At 40.0% G+C, this 13,682-nt stretch overlaps 1 protein-coding gene across 2 annotated transcripts in view; it reads left to right on the top strand.

Moving 5' to 3' along the window:
- Positions 1-13,682, top strand: part of NLN (neurolysin) — a 95,414-nt gene that overhangs the window by 72,644 nt on the left and 9,088 nt on the right. For both annotated transcript variants that reach the window (XM_065905540.1, XM_065905541.1), the window contains exons 10-12: positions 6,745-6,931; positions 7,452-7,580; positions 8,785-8,921. In XM_065905540.1, the coding sequence (XP_065761612.1) occupies positions 6,745-6,931; positions 7,452-7,580; positions 8,785-8,921 (453 nt within the window). The remainder of the gene's footprint in view (positions 1-6,744; positions 6,932-7,451; positions 7,581-8,784; positions 8,922-13,682) is intronic.

Genomic DNA, 13,682 nt, shown 5'->3' on the forward strand with positions numbered 1-13,682 from the left:
CAGGAGGTGGCATCTCTAGTATCTGTTCCTGTTTCATGGCTTTTTTGTGGTTTGGGCTGTCAGTAATTGCTGGCCTTTTGAACTTCTGTAGAAAAGAAGAGTAATGCTTCTTAACAGCTCCCATTGTGCTGTCTGTATTGGTTGTGCATTAAGAGCAATAATGAGTTTTGAACTGTTAGAGGTCGTTATTTTAAAGCAACGCATAAGAATCACAATAAAGCCTTATTAAAGTGAAAGTAAAACTTCACATTCCAAATAATCTGTCAATTTCATTTAAAAACTAATAGAGTATTTTGTCTGCTTTAAATATTTTGGATTAGACACTATTTTAAATAAACATAGCCTATATCAGTTAGGAAGCACCCTAGTGTTATAAAAAGAGTACTGGATTAAAAAATCATTCATGTATTTGCGGGCCTGGCTGTTGGCACATTTTTCAGGCAACCCACTCCAGTATTCCTGGGCTTCCCTGGTGACTCAGCTGGTAAAGAATCCACCTGCAATACGGGAGACCTGTGTTCGATCCCTGGGTTGGGAAGGTCCCCTGGAGAAGGGGAAGGCTATCCACTCCAAAATTCTGGCCTGGAGAATTCCATGGACTGTATAGTCCATGGGGTCGCAAAGAGTCAGACACAACTGAGAAATGTTCACTTTCAACCTCCTTGAGCCATCTCTTTTTTTGTTACTCATAAAATGGGAACACCAACAATTCTCATATATACTTCCCTGGAGTGCTGATGTGATTAAATAATGTGTGAAAAGGCACTTGGAAAAGAATAAAGTGCCATACATATCTGAAGTGTTCTTGTAACTACGCTTATATATAATTCAGCTCTTTTGAAATCAATAAGTAGCATACAGGTCTTAATTTAAGAAGGTTATAAAGATTGCCATGAAGAAAAGCACTGTCATTTCAGATTTAAGAGAGTTCACAAATGCCTCCCCTCCATGGGTATTGGGTGAAAATCTATGGAAGGTGGTTGGAAACCATCACTTTTGTCTTTTTGTTTTGTTTGAATGATTCCTGCCTACTTAGAAGTTTGATTCCTAGAGCTAGAGCAGATGAGCTCTTTGTTTATTCATTTATTTGTTTTTTAAAAGTATCTTTTTTTTGGTTGTGCGTACAGCTTATAGGATCTTGGTTCCCTGACTAAGACTGAACCCAGGCCCTTGGCAGTGAGAGGGTAGAGTCCTAACCACTGGACCAGGGGGTTCCCCTGTTTGAGCAGTTTAGAGTACTGGCAGAGGTGGAAAGGAAATCTGGGTCCGTTTATCTTCAGCATCAACACCAAGGAATAGGTGCTTGGAGGAAGCTAAGGAGAGGCTTGGTCAGCCCAGCCAAGGCTCTACTGGGCGGGCCAGGAAGAGAGACGGCGGCCGAGCTTTACTGAGCACTGACCATGCACCAGGCCTTGTAGTCAGTGCCTTACATTCACTCTTTAATTTTATACATACAATATTCTCAGAAGTGGGTCGACCAATCTACTTCTATTACTGTACTATTATTGCCCCTATTTTCTTTTTCTTTTTTTTTTAAGTTCTACTAGTTTATTGCTACCAACCCACCTCCCTCCACCCCCCTCGTGCATGTGGGCTCAGTCATGTAACCCCATGGATTGCCGTCCACCAGGCTTCTCTGTCCATGGATTTTTCCAGGCAAGAACACTGGAATGGGCTATATTGCCCCCATTTTCAAGTGGAAAAAAACTAAGACTTAGAAAAGGTAAATGTTCACCCAGGATCTAACCACCCTGCTCCTTATCCCTCTATTTTATTACTTATAACTATTCTTTGCACCCCCATCCTTGTGATGGAGACAGCATTATGTCATGGGGTCTGAATTTGGGCTCCCAGGTATATATTCCTGTTGGATGGACCTCTTCTTTCTGAGTTTCTTCTATGGAATTCCCTCTAAATCAATCTCCTGTAAATGTGTGTGGGTGATGAGGTTATCTAGTTGCACATTTCCCTTTGTGTAAGTTGACCTTTTTGGTCTCGGTCCTGGAGTCCACTGAACACCTATCAACAACCTTTTAGCCTCTGCTCCCTGCTCCCAACCCTGCACCATTATAGTTTCCAGCATCAGTGTTAGAAGCAGTTTCTTTCAGGATCCATTTTTGTTATTTGAATATCTGTGTGTTTATACATACACAAGCACGTAGACATATGTACATAGAATAAATGCTGAAGTCATGAACCAAATGTGATGCCATACAACATCGTTTGTTTCTCTTTGGAGACTTTTTTTTTATTTCCTTACTGTGTTTTCTATGTGTGATTTCTAAAAAATAATTAGAAAAATATGTTTAAATGAGAAATGTTTTATCGACTCCTTAGAAGCAGTTATTATATATTGGGTCTGACATGTTATAGTAGATATGATAGAATGGGGTTCAGAAGATATAGTATCTTGAATGCCTAAAGTGTGAGGATATGAAATGTAACAATTAAAAAATTAAAATCAGAATATTATTAAGTAAAGTTATATAAAATATATACTGATTTACTGATTGAGTATTGAAAGAAGACAAAGTGGAGAGGTGATGTTGGGTTGGAAGCTAAGAGGTCAGGTCAAATATAAGACCAAGAGAAATCTCTTAGGGTTGTTTCAGGTTTGGGATTCATACAGAAACATTCTCCTCACACCTTCATTTATTTCACAAAGATTAATTGACTATCCACAACTTTCTGAGCATGTGCTGGATTTTGGAGGTACAGTTGTTAGTGAGGGATTCATACATATAAGGTTGTTCTTAGCATTGAGTTTGAATGGAGTAGAGTGCTCAGTCGCTCAGTCATGTCCGACTCTCTGCGACCCCATGGACTGTGGCTCAACAGGCTTCTCTATCCATGGAATTTTCCAAGCAAGAATACTGGAGCAGGTAGCCATTCCCTTCTCCAGAGGTTCATCCCGACCCAGGGATCGAACCCATGTCTCCTCCATTGGCAGGCAGATCCTTTACCACTAGGGCCACCAAAGAAGTACTTTATATGTGAACTTAAGGTGCAGTATTCAGGACTTCTGCAGGGAGTTTCCTGGTGGCGCAGCGGCTAGTACTTGGCACTCTCACTGCTGGGACCCGAGCTCCGTCCCCAGTCGGGGAACTAAGATCTCACAAGCTACACAACACAGCCAAAAAACAGACTTTTCTAGATAATGTGTTGTTTCATATATCTTAAATGATGATGGTAATACTGACCGGGGGAATTGTCGGGCTGTTGTGAAAGTTAACAATGTGTTATTCAGGTTCTCTTTATTACTATTATTATTACCAATGATTGCTAGGTATATGTGAAGTTAAAAGTATGACCTTTAACCCTCCGTTTATGGCAAAGCCTAGGAGACAGTGGCACTTTTCTTTTTTTAATGCCTTATTTCTTAAACTTCATCATCCCTGGATTTAGGGTTGGATCAGACAGGTCAGGACATGGAATGACTGCTAGGAAATCATTAGGGGATCACCTCAGACAGCCAAAGTCCACTCTCCTGAGCCTGTTCTTTTCCCTAAACATTGTACACCTATTGATTTCAGCAACTGCCTTTTCTTTGAGTTGAGATTTGCTCTCATGAAAATAACACTTTACTTGTAAATGCTAAAAGCAACGAGTGAGTCTCTTAATTAGAATAATAGCCTATATAAGATTTGGTCCTTAAATACAACAAAAGCTCACATAACTTTTTGAGCTTGAGTTTATATAATTTTGCTCCAGGTCTTACTGTGTTATATCCATTGAGAAACCAATGTCTGTAGCATCTCATAGTTTTAGACAGCTTTCTTCCTCTCAAAAACTTCTAACCAAACAGGAATCTAAGTTTACCTTGTTTTCTAGGCTTTTATTGTTAAAGTATTTCCTGTAGCAATAATGCGCCTGAGGTCTATATTCAACACCATTGAATTATTCATGTTAAAAACTAGAAAGCACTTCTTTGGAACCCACAGTTGAAAACTGGAGTGGGAGTGGTATTTGTTGGTCTTCAGAGAGTAATATCACTCAAAGCCAGGCTGTTTTGCTCACCAGGCCCCCAACAAGCTGCCGGTTCCTAAGACTTACCCATGGTTTCTTTGTGAATGGACACAGTGACTGACTGTGGATTCCTTTCCTTTTCAAATTTAGCTATTTGCAGGGAAATTGAGTTTTTTAATTTTATAAGTTCTTTGTCCTCCTCATTTGAAAAATATTTAAGTGATCTTGCCCAAAGGGCACACAGAGAAACAGCGTGACTTTCGGGAAATTAGTAAGCAGTAGAGTTATTTTTAGCTTTTACTCCTAGCAAACATTTCCTTTTGTTCTTTAGAAGACATTGTTGATCTGTTCATTCATATACTGTGGTCTTTCCCCAACTGGCTTCAGATAGAATAAGCCCTCTCTTTTCTACTCTGCATGACGGAACTGGTGTTACTTCTCTTTAATTTCAACTCATGACTTACTCATTTGTTCATGCTTTTCTACATTCTGGAGCACCACCACTAACACATACATTTTGCTGTTGTTTGGGGTGGATTTTCCCTCTTCCCAGCAAATACTAACCAAAAAATGTTCACACATGCAGACTATACAAAATTTATTTATTTTTTGGTCAAAATACTGTATAGTAGTATCTAATGGTGTAATTTTGTCCTTATTTTCTCTGTTAGTATTTATTTTGCAGTTATAGATACCATCTTTAGAAAGTTACGCGGTTAGTATTACAGAATCCCATATCCAGGATAGATGGTTACAAAGGCTGGCCGTTACACTTCAATGTCATGTTTGATCTTTGAAAAATCTTCCAGTACTTAGAGGAAATCAGGTTTTTAAGGAAGTACACTGACACTTCACTTTTACTCTTCACATAAAGGCAAGTTTGATATAAGACTAGATCCAAAATGATTTCACCATTTTGTAAAATCATAATTTAACTTTTTTTTCCTTTGATTTTTTTCTGTAAGAGAGGTATTATAGTATCTGTGATTAAAATTGGAGTTCTGACTCAGACCACCTGGTTTAATATCCAGGTTCTACAATTAATCTCAATATGCCTCAATCTCATAAATGGAGATTGCAATTATTATACAGTTGTTTTGAAATTTAAATCAGATAATCCATGAAAAAGCCTAGCAAAACACCTAACATAGTAAAGTCTCAATAGATGTTGGCTATTATAATTATTGTATAGAATTATTTTCTCTATAGTGTAGGCTGTAGTTATTTTTAGAAGATTATATACAAGAAAGAGGCAAAAATATTCAGTTTTTCTGGAGCCCTTGACTTTTTCCCTGTAAGAATTTCTTATTGGGATGTCCTCAAACAGAGGTTACCCAATTCCATTGCCTAGTGAATTTAGTTTCCCTTGGCCCATCAGTATTTGAAGCTCTTCATATCTAGAATCAGCACAGTTATAATAGGAAGTCAAGCAGAACATTTTTTTGCATAAAGAGAGGGAGGCCGAATGTGAGGTGGCATTGACATCTGTGCCTCTGCCCTGGGCCAAAAGCAGAATGGCCCATCTGCTGCCTCCTCCGCTGGTGACGCCCCCTCCTCTCCCTTCATTCCATTTAGAGCCCTGGGGATGATGAAGTCAGGGAGAGAAGACTGGGATGTGAAGCATCTAAAGAGGGAAGCAGGATAGAGGTTCAGGGGAAGATAATAGAATCACCCCCATTCTGCAGCTGACCCAGTTGGGTAAATGCTAAGTATTCCTCTGCCAATAGCGATTTTACGTGAGTTCTCTGGATGACGTGAAGGCTGAAAAACACCAGCCTAATGAATTCCCATCTTTCTGGTTAAGAGCTTTACTGACATCTGATTCAACAATTTACTAAACTTTCCTTTTTTAAATAAAACTTTTTTTTTAACACTTAACCCACACCCTCAGAATAAGTCCTTTATTTTTACAAGGGGTACTTTAACTTCTGAGTATATCCTTTGTTTCTCTTAGAGCTGCATTAAACTCACCTCACTTACCAACTATTATACAACGCTAACTCCTACTGTAGAGGCTTCTTGTTTTAAGGTAACATCTTCTACCCAATCTGAGAGGTACAACTCAGACTTTCTACAATATGGTTGTTTTACAAAAACTTATTTAAAGCTTAAAGCACAAAACATCATACACCTGAAAGGGATATCAGTCTATAATGTTGTAATTTAACTCTTTAATTGATTTTGATGAAAACCTGAGTAGTTAAGTAATAGATTGATAAATAAGCCAGAAAGGCATGTACTGAGTAAACAAAAATATGCAAATAGCAAGGGGAACTAGGGAGAGATTGTCTTAGATTATGAATCTCTTCAATTTTAATGGGGAACTCTTTTTTTTCCTGGCCAAACTGCTCAGCTTGCGTAATCTTAGTTTCCCCAACCAGAGATTAAACCTTCGCCCTTGGTAGTAAAAGCACTGAGTCCTAAATCACTGGACCACCAGGGACGTCCCTGGGAAATTCTTTTAAAATATTTTTACTTTCAAAGCTTAAGGTTTCTTTTAACTTAAACTAATTTTTTTCAGTATGATTTCCTGATGATTATTTCAAGTGTGTCTGTGATTCAGAAGAATGAAATATTATTTTAATGTAGATATTTGGGGACTATTTTTCAGGCTGCTTGGCTACTTGTTTTATTTTCATTTAAATTTGAGGTTATCCTCATCTTCATACAAAGTTGACTCTGATTCTGACTTAAGTTTTGGTGAATCGATTATAAATCATCATATATGTAGTTTTCATTCACTGCTTTTTAAAAAAGATTTTTGTGTTTACTTTCTAGACTGACTTTGCACGATTTAGTGGAACAAACGTGGAAACTGACTTCGTAGAGGTGCCATCACAAATGCTTGAAAACTGGGTGTGGGATGCTGATTCCCTCCGAAGACTATCTAAGCATTATAAACATGGAAGCCCTATTACAGATGATCTGCTTGAAAAGCTTGTTGCTTCTAGACTGGTCAACACAGGTATGACTTACCATTTTAGAAAATAAATTAGAATTGCTTCATGGAGAATTGGTGGCATCTTTTTTAGGTAAGAAGTGGATTTATTTAGAGAAATTCAGTTTCCATAGAAAGAATATGGACCGTTTCAAAAAGCAAGAGTGGCTCCGGGGCCTGGGGTCATGTCAGAAAGTGAGAACAGCAGTGAGAAAAACACACTCCGCAGAGTGTAAGCCATCTTAGAAGGCAAGAGGCCTGCTGGCATCTTCTTCTATAGAACTTATTTCCTCTTTTGTAATGATAGCACCCCAGAGTGTTAACATGAAGTAAGAAGGCCACTAAGTATATTGGAATACTGAACACTGGAATTATATCCAAGAAAAAAAGATGCATCTCCTTTTAAATCTTAAATAGAATGAGGTGTCTTGCTCGGACCTTGTAATGAATACTATTAGAATCCGTTTATGAAATCTCTGATCTTGTGATATTAGAACATGTAGTTCTCTCTTCTCCCAAACATGCCCAAACATTCTTATGTTATTAGGTCTCCTGACCTTACGCCAGATTGTTTTGAGCAAAGTTGATCAGTCTCTCCACACCAACACCGCGCTGGATGCCGCAAGTGAATATGCCAAATACTGCGCAGAAATTTTAGGTGTTGCAGCTACTCCAGGTATGTAAATATACGCACTGCAGGTTCCATCTTCCTGGGAAGCATAGGGTATGCTCAGCACTGCTAGAGAAGGCAGAGTGTGTCAGGCAGATTACCTAATATAATTTATTTCTGATTTCTGAAACCAGGCCATGACTTTCAGATAAGCATACTTTTGTCCTTATGAGTTATCCTGTCCAAATGTGCTTGAAGGGAAGGCAGCTCCAGCTCTGCAGCATTTTAGTGTAATCAGGCGTGAGCAATTGGCCTCCACCCAGAGCAGAGAAAGCCATTCAGTTTGGGAGCATGGCCTGGCCCCGCCCTCCCTGTGTGCCCCATGTCTTCTGTAGGATTTCAGTAAGACACTGGCAGGAGGGACATTTTAGAGAAAGGCACAAACTTCTACCTTGTGTCTGATCCTACTTCCCAGGTCAGTTCAGGCAGTTTGACTTTCTAACCTGATATGATTTATGAGACTCATGTGAGTGGGTGGGAGATGGTCAGACATACGCATTACATTTATATTTCTTTATTTCAAGCAAACATGTAGCTGTGCATGTAAACATAGTTGGAAAGGTGACTTTTTTCGATGAAAGAAACTATTGTCTAATTGAGGCAGTCACTTTTCTAGTCATAATAAAGGTTGCAACAGCGCTGAGTCTGTCCAGGCCCCTCACTTCCTTTTGTGATCTAGTACACTGAACAGCAAACTTTGGGCCTCAGGCTTCTCTGACAAAATCCTTTCTGTATAGTAGCCCTGGAGGTAGATTGAATCTACCTTTTTTTAGCTTTTCAAGTAAAGAGTTCTTTTTCAGTAATTATCAACCTCAAGTAAGTACCATTCTGACCCATTTTAGATATGAATGGGTGTGACAAAGAGAAGGCTCAATATTATTAGAATATTTATAAGACACATATGTGTCTAAGGGACAAGAAAGGACTGAGTTGTCTTGTGGGTGTGGAGAAAGCCTCTGAAACTATTGTTAGGCATTCCAGAGCATAGGGCCGAAACCAGCTCTGAGGTGGAGCTGTCAGAGGAGAAAAGTTTGTAAACATCTTGGCCACAGACACCCATAAACCCTGGGAGTGCTAGAGGTGACTAGATGTGAGCACCTAGCACTGTCCCCTCCCATAGCTAAACTCCCCATAGGGAAGCCTTAGCTAGCTGAGAACCTGATATTCAGCTTCTGACATCACATTGTTTGAAATGTATCTTTTTTTAAAGGCACAAATATGCCAGCAACTTTTGGACATTTGGCTGGGGGGTATGATGGCCAATATTATGGATATCTTTGGAGTGAAGTATTTTCCATGGACATGTTTTACAGCTGTTTTAAAAAAGAAGGGATAATGAATCCTGAGGTATTGTATTGTTTTTTTTTCCTCCTTTTTTTACTTCTATACTTGCCCTATCCCCCTTAACTCCTAGTGTGAAATATTTTTTACACCTAAAGTTTGAGAGTAAGAGATCTGGTAACAACTTTTAACTTTAAAAGTCTAGCATCTTCTCACATCATCATACATCATACATTTGCTTTGTATACGTGATTAATTCTATAATTTGGGAAAAAAAAGCCTACTGCATTTTCTTGCTTATTAGCATTCCATTATATTGCATAATTAAAATTCAAAGCTTTGTTTATGCATCTGTGCATTTATAGCTGCTAGTTTTGACATGTGCCGTACAGTGTTTTTGTTTTATAAGTTGGGAAAGAAAGGTAAACTCCTTCCTGATATAAATGATCTGCCTACGTTTTGATACACTCTACACACTTTCATTATACATTTTCTGTGGAAGTCACCCTTTTTTCTGTGACTGGTACACGCCACCTACAACACAGAGTGTGTAACCTAAATGCCTCTGAGTACTTTAAGCTGCTTCATTAACCTGAGCCGTTCCCTTCCGTGTACAGTGACTTGACTGCCAGGTGGCTGCCAGCCAAGCCTTCCTGAGTTACAGTCCCTCTGTCTCCATTCTTGTTGAAGACTCAGCTGTCAGATTATTTCCAGGGCTGATGATTTTCCAGTGTGTTTTTCATTCTGTTTGATGCAGAAATTAGAAGAACAAAGTGTCAAAATCAGATTCTCTGTGTGTATTTCAACCGACTTATTCTCAAAACTTTGTGTTTCTGGATTGCATACTACCTTACACATGAGCTCTGAAATGACAGATGTGATGTAGACCACCATCCCTTCTCGCCACCCTTCGCCCCCAAAACACCACCTCCAGGGCACCTGCATTCTGTTCACTAGCCTTTCCAATCCCTTCATCTTCCATCTATCCTACCCAGGCTCTTAGGTCCCTGCAAGTCTCCTTCCATCCCCTGGCAACCCCACTTAAAGAACGATCAGCCACTGGCCTGTTCTCATAAATATCCTGACTTCTGCATGACCTTCAGCCAGTGTCCATCCCTGGATTCCTCTACCATCTCATTTAGAGATGGTACCCTTGGGGTTCAGATTCCCCTTCTGCCAAATATCCTGAGGCTCCATTTGATGCCCCACTGCAGAGTCCGGCTGTCTGGACCCCCAGCGTAACTCCACAGTCCTGCTCACTTCTCTAATTGGGGTCCCCACCACCTGTCTCCCACTCAGCAAATGCTCTGTCCTCTCTACTAAGGACATTAAGAGCATTGAAAGTGAGTACCTTCATCTTCAATATTTAACTTCTTCCCTCCTGTCTCAGAAGACAGGTCTGTAATACTAAGACTCACTAGTTTACCATCTCAGGAAAAAGACTTACCCCTGACTGATAATCTCAGTGCTCCCACTGAGTCATTCTTCCTTTCACAGCCTACTGTCTAGGTGTAAGAAACAGTTTCTGCACACCTCTGCTTCCTGGCTTTTGCCTCCACCAACTGAATTGGAAAGTTGTTACCCTCCCCTCCAGAGTAACCACTGATGATCCAGTTGCCAACTCTCAAAGGCCCTCCTCCACTTTTGTCTTGTTTTATGCCTGCTTCTCGGTATTCCTCTTTGTCAGAGCCCTTAGCTAAGCAAACAGATCCCGTCTGTACTTCCCAGAACTCTCAGCCTGGCAGCCAGATTTCTGTGTTCCCTGGGGTCTTTCCTCCTTCACAAATTTATTCATTCTGCTTCTTCCACCTAAAATCTATGCCTTCCTTGTCTGTGCCTCTCCAGAACTCTGCCATTCATAAAGGCCCTATTCAAACGGCCACTCGTTTATGAAGTCTTCCAGATCACTGAAACCAGAAGTGATCTTTCCATCCTCTGAACAGAAGAGTGAACTTGGGCATGGGGTATACGGTATCAATAGGCTTTTTCTTGTATCTGGAATGTTTAATATAATTATCTTACAGAATGACAAAATCAGGTTATAAAATATTTTACACCATAGAATGTGAATTCTGATTTTAAAATATGCATTTAGGAAAAAAAGTACCTCAAAATAGTTTCCATTATTATCTTTGGTAAATTTTTGATTATTCAGTATTTTCCTGTACTTTTTATGGAGCTTTTCCTTATGTTTACATAGAGCATGGATTATTGTAGAAATCAGAAAACAGTGTTTAAAGAGACACAAGGTCCAGGTATGTAAGAGTATAATTGTGACGTCCACCGGCTCTTAAGTCATTGGCGAGGCTTCCTGGCGTAAGTACTATGTTGCCTCTTTCACCTCCTCCGCTCCACTCACGTGACCACGCCTCAGGAGCCTCCCTGTCTCCTCTTCTGTCTCAGCTGTCACAGTAACAGTCAAAGGACTGATTCCAGTGGATCCCAAGGAACTTGCAGTTCCGGCAGGAGGGATCCCTGCCATCACGCCTCTATGTGCCTCCTTTCTTCTCAGGCTTCACTGCTTGGCAGGCAGCCAGACTGCTCTTAATTCAGACAGAAGGGCAGGGTTGAACGTGGAGGAAGCAAGATTCCCTGCGACCTGGAGTTGTTGCCTTGTGGTGTCAAAACCCGTTTTAAGTTTGAAATTCTAGATTCAGCTGTGCAATATATTATTACTTATGCCAGGAAGTTGGCTTTAATCCCTCCTTTTCTCCTTCCTGCTAAATACTCTGGGACATCATGTCGTTTCCTATTCCTCTGCTGTAACAGCAATAGTGAGTCCGGCTCCAGAGGCCAAGAAGAATCCACTGCACCCACCCTCACACTCTTCAATTCAAATACCCATTTATTTAAAGACTGACACTTTGGAATAACAATCCTGGTCTACAGAAACTTCTGTCATTATTACAACTATGTCATGATGAAGGGAAAGAATTCTTGTGGGATGAAGAAGTGCTGAATTTGATCTGAAGCTACGGAAATCAGAGCAGGCACAATATATCATACAGTCTTGTTGTCTCAAGACCCCTCACCCTCCCTGGTACATATATTTGGAGCATTTTGAGAAAATAGCAGTATGGCCCTTCAAGGAGTCAGTACCTGCTTTACTTAGTCCCCAGGCTTTAGAGAGGCTGGGGGCTGAAAGATCATGTATTGATATTATTGTTCATGGTCATTAGTATCAACAGAAGAGCATCTCCAGGCCTTACCTCTCACCTCTCACCTCTTACCATCCTGCAAAGCCTGGAGTCTGAGAACCATTTTAGATCTCAACAAGCAGCACTGTAGAAAGTGTGCTACTCACTGGGAAAACAATAATAGGAGGGGTCAAATATAAGCCTGCAGTCTTCTGTGCCCTACATGTTAGCAACAAATATTTTATAGTACAGTTGTTTGATAGCCTCTATCAAAGGTTTAGAACTGGCTGCTTACCTGAAATAGCCTGAAAGTTTGCTACCTCTGGTTTTATCTCTAATTTTCTATGATCTTCATAGTAATTAGGTATAACATCTTAACTGTATAGTTCGTTAAATATAGCAGTATCTTTAGTTTTTACTTTTTCAACCCACCTCTTAAATATCTTTAGCTTTTACTTTTTCAACCCATCTCTTAAATAACTATGGAAGGGAGCTAGTTGGGAGTAACAGTTTCCCAGCAAACTCTAGGAGCTCTTTCAGGATCCCTTTAAGGTTCCAAAACGTGGTTTCAAAATCCAGCAGCTAATCGTAGGGTTGAAAGAATGAGGGCATTTTAACAAGGGCCATTTCTTTTTATAATGCAACTTCATTGTGGGAAAATTTCCTAAAAAGTAATAGACATGCAGATTCAAAGGCAATTATATTGTTAAGCTAGAATTATGTTCCTCCTCTTCTGCATTTAGAGTAATTGCTAAGCTTTATTTTTTTCCATTAGTGAAGAAGAATTACAGCCAAGTATCACATGCAGAAAGGAATACTGAGAAAGTCAAAGATAGTTGAGTAGTTTATGTCCACAATGCCATAAGAAAGTACCTAGATCTTGCATACAATAATGGACAGAGAAACAAAGAATCTTGGCTAAACAGGAAGAAGAATTACGTGACAGGGAATTTCCTGGTGGTCCAGTGGTTAAGGCTCCATGCTTCCGCTGCAGGGGGCAGAGGTTTGGTCCCTGATCAGGGAACTGAGATCCCACATGCCCTGTGGTGCAGCTAAAAAAGAGAAAAATTACCTGATAAAGTGTATTATAAAGCTAAGTATTCCAGGGCCTAGGCCCAATTTCTGCTTAAATGTGTTGCTAGGAGAGAACATGAAATTTGCTCTCCGGATGGGCCTTACAAGTGGATTAAATTCTGTTTCAGCTTCTCTGACCTACCACCCCAAAGCTAATTTTTCTTACACTTCAACTTTTTCTAACAGTGTTAAATTCTGCTTGATTTAAAGGAAAAAGAAAGGAAATGGGGTTGATGTTCAACCTACTTCTTGAATATTTACAACGCCAGACCTTCTAAGCCTTGAATTCCAACCAGCTGGAAGCAGTTTTTCTTTCTTTTTGTGTTCCTCCAGCCCTTCTTTGTGTTTCTGTTAGAGCTCTAGTAATCTGCCTTGCTAATTGTCTATTTCTTTATCTCACCTTCTGGATCATAAGGCTCTTGTAATAGGAACTGTTTTTTTCATCTTGGTGTTCGTCCTCTGCTTCAAAATACTTATATTGCTGGACCCAACTGGTAGCTCTCCAACCTGCTTCCCCTCATCTGTTCCCCTCATACACAGGACTGACCAGGCTGCCCTTTTTTCTCCGGGTCTCCTCCCTCCCCATAAATATTTACTCATCCCTCCTCGCAAACTG

This window comes from Muntiacus reevesi, chromosome 14 (assembly GCF_963930625.1).
Source record: "Muntiacus reevesi chromosome 14, mMunRee1.1, whole genome shotgun sequence".
Lineage (NCBI taxonomy): Eukaryota > Metazoa > Chordata > Mammalia > Artiodactyla > Cervidae > Muntiacus > Muntiacus reevesi.